Source organism: Nuphar pumila, chromosome 7 (assembly GCF_984573655.1).
Source record: "Nuphar pumila chromosome 7, dmNupPumi1.hap1.1, whole genome shotgun sequence".
NCBI classification, from domain to species: Eukaryota; Viridiplantae; Streptophyta; class Magnoliopsida; order Nymphaeales; family Nymphaeaceae; genus Nuphar; species Nuphar pumila.
In genome coordinates, this window is record NC_143255.1 from 39,855,346 (window position 1) to 39,864,458 (window position 9,113).

General features: G+C 40.9%; 1 protein-coding gene across 2 annotated transcripts; it reads right to left on the reverse strand.

The window, feature by feature from the left end:
* Positions 1 to 1,251: 1,251 nt before the first annotated feature.
* Positions 1,252 to 3,975, reverse strand: LOC149832008 (WRKY transcription factor 6-like). 2 transcript variants are annotated; one of them, XM_090012328.1, is made up of 5 exons: positions 3,603 to 3,975; positions 3,196 to 3,297; positions 2,899 to 3,060; positions 2,230 to 2,610; positions 1,252 to 2,061 (listed from the first exon to the last, which is right to left on the reverse strand). In XM_090012328.1, exons 1-5 carry the CDS (start codon positions 3,846 to 3,848, stop codon positions 1,315 to 1,317), a joined length of 1,638 nt encoding a protein of 545 aa, XP_089868454.1. In that variant the 5' UTR covers positions 3,849 to 3,975; the 3' UTR covers positions 1,252 to 1,314. The 2 variants fall into 2 exon arrangements, with proteins under 2 accessions (XP_089868454.1, XP_089868455.1); XM_090012329.1 differs by lacking the exon at positions 3,196 to 3,297.
* Between the last annotated feature and the right edge of the window lie 5,138 nt (positions 3,976 to 9,113).

Here is a 9,113-nt window from a genome sequence, read left to right on the forward strand (position 1 = left end):
GAAGGGAGAGAGAGTGAGAGAGTTGATGTTCATGGTCTTCTCCAGAGGGGATTTCTTTCTCGGATAATCCTTCGGTGCAGGGACTGTATCTTAAATAACCATCTTCGGGGTACTTAAGTCTTTACAACCACTCATTTTCTAGAATCATCATGTTTTTTGGTGTGGAGGAAAGGGTATTAAGTCTTTGCAATGGCATCAAACTCCAACACTAAGTGATGCTGACAAACATGGGGATACGAGACGCACATGCTTATATACGTGGTGCGTTTTGGGACCCTCGATCATGAGATGCCTTGTTCGAGGAGGGGGGTAACATATAACCTGCTTCGTCCTCACAGTTCATGGCCCTTGTGGATGAAGGAATGAACGGTGAAGAATGTCAAATCACCACCTTATCGGATCTTAAGACCGACTCTGGTAGAGTGACCACACGGGGTCTACAATGGGCCTTAGTTGGCATGGAAAGTGAACACTTATAACAATAGTCCAATTCTAAAAAGATCGGGATTTTCTTACTTGTCTGAGAGCAGTTAGTGCACATCACCTTGTATGAAGGGCGTTGCAGGTTCAAAACCCAATGGTATAGTTGTATATCTGGTAGGGGTCTGCCTAACCCAGCTTGCCTTTAAAAAAATCCTTTGACCAATACTTTGGGCAGATTAATTAGTTCTTTAATCTAAAATAATATAATCAGAACCTGCACTTTCCATGGTCTTAGCCGTCCGGTCAATGCGCTGCCTCTTGTGTCTACCAACTTCAAGAGTCAATACTTTAAACAACTCTCTCTCTCTCTCTCTCTCTCTCTCTCTCTCTCTCTCTCTCTCTTTTATTTCTTAACAAAGAAGTAAAAGCAAAGATGAGATTTTCCAGCCTCTTACGTGTCAATATCGCCTTATGACTTATCCTCCACTCTGTTTCAATTAATGTACAATTTGAGGAAAAACTGATACACATGAAACAAACTTCAGCTGTGTGAAAAAATTTCATCGATACATTAATAGCATCAAGAGAAAGGGTGGAAGAAAAATTAAAACATCACTTTTCTCATCTATACCAGAACAAAATATCCATACACATTTATATCTTGGAAATAATAGGCATCATCCCAAGGTTGGTACTTGTAACAATCTGTACACAATTTTTTCTTGTGTGAAAAAAAAGAAAAAGAAATAGGTATCATCTTTATTTAATGGTCAAATGAGATGTAGCTATTTCCTTCAAAAAAAAAGCTGAAAAGTTGTGATAGGGATATTGGTAATTATATTCTTTCAAAAAATAATGGTAACAGTAAAATCCAGCTTCAAGTTTCTTCTTCTATGCAAGATTCTGCTGTAAAGAGCCATTGCTGTTGCTGTTGGTGGTGTTGCTTTGGTGGTTATTTTGCTGTGAACCAATGATTGAAGTGATTGCTGCCGCTAACGCTGATGTGAAATTGGGATCGGCTGTGATTGCGCTCACTGCATCTGCCAATGATGGGTTCTGCTGCTGCTGCTGGCCTAGCTGCACTGCCACTGCCGCTTCCAGGCCACTGGAGATTTGCAGGCCAGAGAATTTCGATTGGTTGTAAATGGATTGCCCGAACAATTGGGCTGGTGGTGCTGCTGCGAACGGCTGCGGTACTGCATTGCCGAATGGGAGATTGAATGGTGCTGAACCAGGCTTCTGGAAACCTAATGGGTTTGCCGACTGCGTTAGATCGAGAGTGACGGTGGGAAATGGAGCCGAAGCTGAGATCGTGGCCGTGCTGGATGAGCAAGGCAGCAGTGTTCGAGCCAAGAAGCTGGAATTCATGAGCCCATCGGCACTCGGCATCGATCCAGAGAGCAGCATGCACGCAGCGGCCGACGTTGTGGATGCCATGACCATGGCTGCTGGGGGAAGAGGATGGTTGTGATTCCCTTCGTAAGTAGTTATCAGGATTGTTCTATCTTCTGCACACCTCTGCACTTGTTTGCGCACGGGACAGCCGGCTGCCATGGTGCAACGATAATATGCTCGCGGGCATGGATTCCCCTTTGCCATCTTTTGCCCATATTTCCTCCATTGGCATCCATCTGTTATCTGAAAAAGACAGAAATCAAATTTAAATTATCAATTCATATATAAAATCATCAATTATCATGATTATCGTATCCATTATCGATTATCGTTAAACCTTATCCCATCTACGTGAGCTTAGCCATGCAAACAATTAGTACTAATTATGTAAAACTAAGAACAAACTCTTACCATGGGAGCTTCTGATATCGCGCGAACCGAAACTCTAACCTTCCTCATTGTGGCATCCGTGGCTTGCTCAACACTCTTTGTGGCCTGGTGCAACTTGGGGGACTTGTTAGGGACCCAGCCTTGTGAAGCCCTATCTGGGCTCTCCTCTCTCAAGTGTTCAGGACTACGCACTGAAACAATCTCTCTTGATACCACTTCCATATTGTTCACTGGTGATGCCGACTGATCATGGCTCCGTTCTTCCTCAGACAAAGACTGCAAGGTCTCCTCAGTGTCCGCCGCACCTGATGTTGGGCCTGGGTCCATGAATTGCCTTGGAATGATCGGCCTCTCTGATCCAGACTCTATGAGTTTAACGCCCATCTTATCTTCTTCTCCTATCTGAAATATAGTAATTGCACCAAGAATGAGCTTTTTTATTTTGATCATGGGAATTGATTATAATCAATACAATCTAATCACTCTCATTCTCATTAAGCTTAGATTGTGCCTTTTCTTTTAATTGATGTAGTTGGTTATATCAAGGATGATACATAAATCATCAATGGCGTCCCCCATCTACACCCTTTATTAGATGGTGAACATATTCATGTAGTGGTCGTGGGTTCAATCTAATTATAAATAAAGAATAAGAAAATGATGAGTTAGGATTGGTAGTATGCTGCAAACCTGTTCCTGTACTCCGTTGGCTTTTAGCTGACTGTGGTGCTGCATAAGTGACGCAACCTGAATCTGCAGGCTCCTGTAGTCGGTGCTCACTTGATGAAACATGGTTCGCAAACGTTGATTCTCTTCGTTCACCCGTTTGACTTCTGTTCTGAGAATCAAAAGCTGTAAAGGAAGATCAGATTTTTCAGAATTCAATTCCTTCATCAGATCAATTTGTTTTCATTTGCTTTGAAACTGTGTCAGAAACCATTTCTTTTGATACTTCCTATCATTAATTAAGCATTAGCACTCAATTACCTCACTATTCGCCTTCTTCTCTTCGTGATCGGGATGCAAACAATCGTCAACGACGCTCGATTGATCGCTTCCGGTGTTTGAGGTAAGAAGGCGTAACCCGGTCTAATTGTAGCCATAAAGAGAAAACTAATTTTAGTCCATTATTTTGAATTGTTTCAATGATCACCTACATATTAGGAATAATCAATCGGATAATAGTTCTGAAAGATACTAATGATGAAATTGGAAATAATTCGCAGAACAAGATCATACTAAAAATCCAATTGCTTGGTCATCAAGAAACAAACATCAAGAAGGATGAATGAAAAGAAAAGTTGATTGGACATCATCGAACGAATTGATTGGACTAACGGAACGTGAAAAGACAAAAAAGAGAAAATACACAAACATACAGATAGATCACTCACATTGACGTGATGTTCCAGCGGTGCACTGGAATCTTCCTTCTTCACTTTGAGATCTACCTCCTTGGGGCCGGACCACTTCTTCTCGGAGAAGAAATCCATCTCGCCGAAGACGCGCCCGTCGTCGGAACCGAGTGAGCTGGGCTCGCGCTTCTTCTTGGCGCTGCGGAACGGGTCGAGCGCGTCCGGCTTGGTCAGGAAGAACACGCCGGAGTCCGAAGCGATGCTGAGACCACCACCTTTGTCCATCAAATATCAGAACCAGATCGAAGCAACAACAGAAATGGATTCCTTAATTATATGCTTCGAATAACTAAAATAGATGAAAATATCTGATCTTGATTCTCTATAGAGAGAGAGAGAGAGAGAGAGAGAGAGATTAGTGTTGGAGTGGGAGAACCGATCGAAGAAGTCTTTCATGGTGGAAGGCTACGGTGAATAAAAAGGCAGAAAAGAAGAGAGAGGGGAGTGGTGGCGTAAGCAGGTGCGTCAGGAGACAGCTGGAGGTGAAGAAGACACGCGGCAGAAGATCAGACGGCAGACAGAGTCAATCGCCTGTTCGACCCGTTCAATGGGCATCTCCCCGTCCGCCATTGGCTCCTCGTCAGTCACCACGTGGTGGGCCCACCCCTCGTCGTCGACCTGTTTGACTGCACGGGCTTTGACAAAGAGGGCCCCACAACTGGAGTCTCCACGCCCCCACCCCTTGACTCTCTCTCTCTCTCTCTCCCTCTAGTATTGACTACGTCACACTTTTTAGTGAAAATACTAAAATTACACTGGATTGTACCATTTTCCCTTATAGAGATTGTCCTTTTTTCACTCTTTTTTTTTTTAAGTCAAGCTCGATATATCATTGTTGTCATAGTCAATAGGAATCAGCTGATTTAGATCAAATCGGCTCTTAGTTTAATTGATGTATGCGTTAATATGTCACCCTTAAAAAATTGCTTGATATTTTGTTGAATCGGACAAATTTTATCCCGAATCAATTGGCTTAAATGGTAAAAAGATAATTATAAAAAGATAAAATTAAATAAAAATTACTCTTTGAAACCACCCGTTTTAAGAAAAAATGAGAAACCAATTCACTCAACGAATCGATATTAATAACCATAGATATATGATCAACATTTTTTTTTGTTCAAAATGATGCTTTGGATCGTTCAATTGTATTGCAAAAATCAGTTGCTCATAATGGATTAGAGTTTTACAAATGAAAATGAAAAAAACAATTCTTGTTTTTCCACATCAGTATGGTTTCTAATGAATGAATAATGGAAAACTCATAGGTGGGATCGCCTTTATTAAATAAAGCTTGCATCTATGAGATTTTGCTAGAATGTATAGTACAGTTGACAGTATTCATGTCTGATTAGGTCAGTTCCAATGCGTGTGAATCGGATCAGCAATGCCTACTTTTTTTTACCCGGATAAACCACTCCAGAATCATTTATGGATTTTGGATCCTGTGAGAGAGACTGGTTATGTGGTGGCTCAAACCGGTTGGTTAGGTTGGCTGGTCAAAACCGAGCAGGCTGGATCAGGAGTCAAAAAGACTTTTTAAGTCTGCTAAAGAGAACAATCCTTGCAACGTTTTAGGACTTTGGGGCCAGGCTTTGTTCAGACTCATTGAGTCCAATTTTAGTTGGTAATCCAAAGTTCGCTTACCGTGTTCTCTCAAACCAACTGGGTTAATCGTTGATTCAAAGTTGCAATGCACGAGTACATTGAGCCTCCTATGATCAGTAGGGTGTCAGGTTGGACCTTCACCGGATTCGGATCTAACTTCGAGTTGCTGGACCTGGGTCTGACCAGACCTACCACAGGACCGTAAGTTCTATAAATTAAAGACTACAGAAACCAGGCTCAGTCCATACTTTGAAACTAATATCTTTTATGTCTTTTACATTGAAAAAATGTATCTGTGGATCTTAAATGGAACTCAATCTGGACGTCGGTTTGATATGAAATTTCGTAAATTGTGTCCGTCTTTGTGTACTAATCACACTGGGTTCGATCCAAATTCTTAATCAGACCTTCTTTATCATCAAAATTGGGCTTATCGGGATTGATACGGGTCCGGTCCGGTTTCATTCCCTACTTATAAGGTCGCCATGACTAAATGGAAATTCTGGGTTTCAATACAAACTAGGCTCAACTTTTAATCAACATATGGTCAAGTCCCTTAGATCTAGAACTTCTAAATTGACATGCACGACTCAGTGGAATTAGAGATAGTCTAAACATTGTTGCTATGTGTCTGACTTATAAGGAACCGACTGGACCCAAATTAAACCTTGTGTCCGACATGGTTTGGCCTAAAATAGTTACACGTATATGATTAAGAAGGACTGAGGCTGGAGACATTTGGATCATGGACCTAGTTTAGTGATCCGAGCGGCAGGGTCCAGATCGAGTCATGTACATTCGGTTGGCAAATAGTTTTGTCGGTGCGGATGGCGACTTCTTTCATTGACCGAAAAGGCGCCCTTGTACTTGTATCAAACGTACTACATGTGAGAGGGAGGATCAGGTGCGATGTAATTTTACAGTTTTAAGCTGCTGCTGCTCACCCTCTATCATTTCTTGGGCCCCACAACTAACAAGCTGTATCTTAATGATGGAGGGTGATAAGGTGCAGCAACACACTAAAAGTGTAAAATCACATTGCACCTGATCCTCTCTCCAAACAAGGAACCAGACTTGGACCATATTTTTGTGTATGATATCAAGTTCAGACCCGGGTCTACTATAAGAGAAACCATACCCCAACCCAATAAGAACTACATGAACTAGACCCGGATCATACCCAGTAAAATAATATTTTTTTATCATTTTACATTGAAAAATTACTGGTTTTAATCGGAACTCGGGTCGGACCCAGGTATGGTATAAAATTTCACAAACTATACCCAGGTCCTCTATTAATCGGACCTGGATCTTAATCGAGTCTTTTTATTTGTCACCATACCCGGACCTGTAGGGTTTGGTCTGAGTAAAACCGACCCGTTGACACCCCTACCGAGATGGTGAAGGTATAGGTACGATGCGCTAAGACAAATGCGATCAGGTGACCGACCTAGAATGCAGTTTCTTCGTATAGTAAAATAAGAAAAAAACACTACAAAGATTAGGGTCAATAGCGGCGACACTTTAATGGACACTTTAATGGTGCCAACAAAAGTCGGCCATGCTTTTTAAAAAGTGAATAGCTTTGTCAAAAACATGATTAAGATGACCTGGATAGATTCAAATTAATGGGATCGATTTAGAATGACATTTTAAAAATTATTTTTTTGTTTAATTTTATTTTATAAATGTATATATTTTTAAAAACCTGTGAGTGAATCGATTTAGAGTAAAACTGACTCGATTCAGGTTGATTGAGCTAGAACTGACCGAGTTTTTAGAATGGCCGAATGAGCTGGCGGTATGTTGTTGGGTGGTGGTCTACTTAGGTGGTCAAATAAATACATTATAAGAAGAAGAAAAATTTTAATATGTCAATCTCATTTTAGCCTATAATTAAAACCTACAATTAGTATATATGAAAGCGGATTAGTTAATGATTAACCAGTAGTATGTACATAATTGCGTATGAGTGCAATATTTATATATCCCAAAGAGGTAGGAAAAGACTCGTATTTCACTAGAAGATGACCATTGGGTGGGAGGCAGGATAGGGTTGACACTTCAGTGATGAGCTAAGCAGTTAGTGTAAATAAAACACAGAAAATAAAAAACTATACCCACACGCAAGGGATATTACTAAATGAATATAATATTCATACTTATCTCATTAATTAATCAAAAATCATGTGCCCTAGCTAGTTGTCACCTAGACCTAAACCTCTAGACCTAGACCTAGACCTAGACCTAGAGGGCTTCATATTACCTAAATCATGGTTGAAAAATGAACACGCTTGCAATTGAAACCAGCTAGGGAAGAAAGGTTGGCTGCCAACCTATTACTTTGAAAAACAGGACCGACTTGGTACCTTATGGCGTGCACGAGAGCTGTCTCTAAGCCTTTTTTATTTTTTTTAAAGGCAAGCTCGGGTTAGGCAGACCCCACCAGTTATTATTCAATAGTACCGCTGGGGATTGAACCTGCAACGTTTCGGCCACAATGAGACGTGCACTGACAGCTCCTACCAACCACGCTGAGCCCACCCCAAGAAAGCCCTACCTTGTTGAAAAAACCATGGATTTGAGACTAACCAAGATCTCACGCAACGATGCCAAATGGTTCGGATCTAGAACAACTAAATACAACAGTGAGTCGGATCCAAAACAACCAAAATTTGCAATACGACCCATTTGCATCCCTACTCACCTTCCCCCCAAATGCAATCTTTTTTTTTTTTTCATGACCACATATGAAACATCTATCTATCTATCCTTAAATTTGGGGCATAGGGGATGTTAGCCGGCTACACGGAAAGTGATGTTTATGCATCTTCCTCTTGATCATGCCGGCATCGTCTCGATCATTGGATCAAAAAGATCCGACGGTCGAGATGCTTCCAGTCTTGATCATTCAAACCACTTTATGACCGACCATTGTTGACCTAACCTACCTAGGGATTAAATGGCCTTAGTTGGCTCGATAACTGTGTGGTCATCGCATCACCCAATTAAATGCCCTAGTTTTGTTGGTCATTGCACTGCACGTGAAAGAAACGTATTTATTTCAAAGTTTTGCTCTACCATAAGAGTATCTTTCACGTACCTTCCTAGAAGAAAAGGCTTGAATATTTTGGGGGTGTCTGGTAGTCTATCTAGTCATCCCCTCGCCTACCTTCTTTCAAGAATGGTCTGAGTACACATTGAACCACTTTTTCTTTAATGGTCCAAAGGAAAAGAGAGAGAGAGAGAGAGAGAGAGAGAGAGAGAGAGAGAGAGAGAGAGGGACTTGAATCTCCCTTGGTTGTTCAACTTGAACTTAATTAGACAAGAATATGCTTTGATTCTAATGTGAGAAAAGGATGTGCCGTGCAGCATGACAATTTTGATCACAAATATTTTTTTTATGGTTTCAAACTCCTACTCATATTAGAGGGAAGCAAGACTAATAGGTTAGGCCTTCCCTAGTTTGGATGTAAATGCCTAGACTACTTGGACTTAATTTGCCAAACTATGTCTATTTTTTTATTTTGGTTTCTTGAGATGTAATGGGTCAAATTACCGTGTAGCCCAAATGGTCACCTAAGAGCCAAAGAGGTGTATTTGGCATGGATATCACTTAGAGATCCACGGGCATGCATGCTGAATGAGAGTTTTTAATAGGGAAGTAAACGGTTTGGATTCGGATTGGATGTGGCCAATATCATATTCAACTAATCCGATGTTCACTAAACAGAGATTTGAATTCGGATCAGGATGGTGAAAAGCTCATATTATATAATTAGACCCCCTTTTTTACACGTAAACGGGTTCGGATATCCGTCAAATTCGAATATTTGTTGGATTTTGTCAGAAAAAAATCAAAACCATATCTACATCTGATTA

Excerpts from the sequence above, each read along its gene's own strand:
- LOC149832008 (XM_090012328.1), bottom strand. The coding sequence starts at position 3,848 with ATGGACAAAGGTGGTGGTCTCAGCATCGCTTCGGACTCCGGCGTGTTC. Across the intron at positions 3,298-3,602 it reads CGCTGGAACATCACGTCAAT|ACCGGGTTACGCCTTCTTAC; the intron begins GTGAGTGATCTA and ends GGCTACAATTAG. Across the intron at positions 2,062-2,229 it reads CGATATCAGAAGCTCCCATG|ATAACAGATGGATGCCAATG; the intron begins GTAAGAGTTTGT and ends TGTCTTTTTCAG.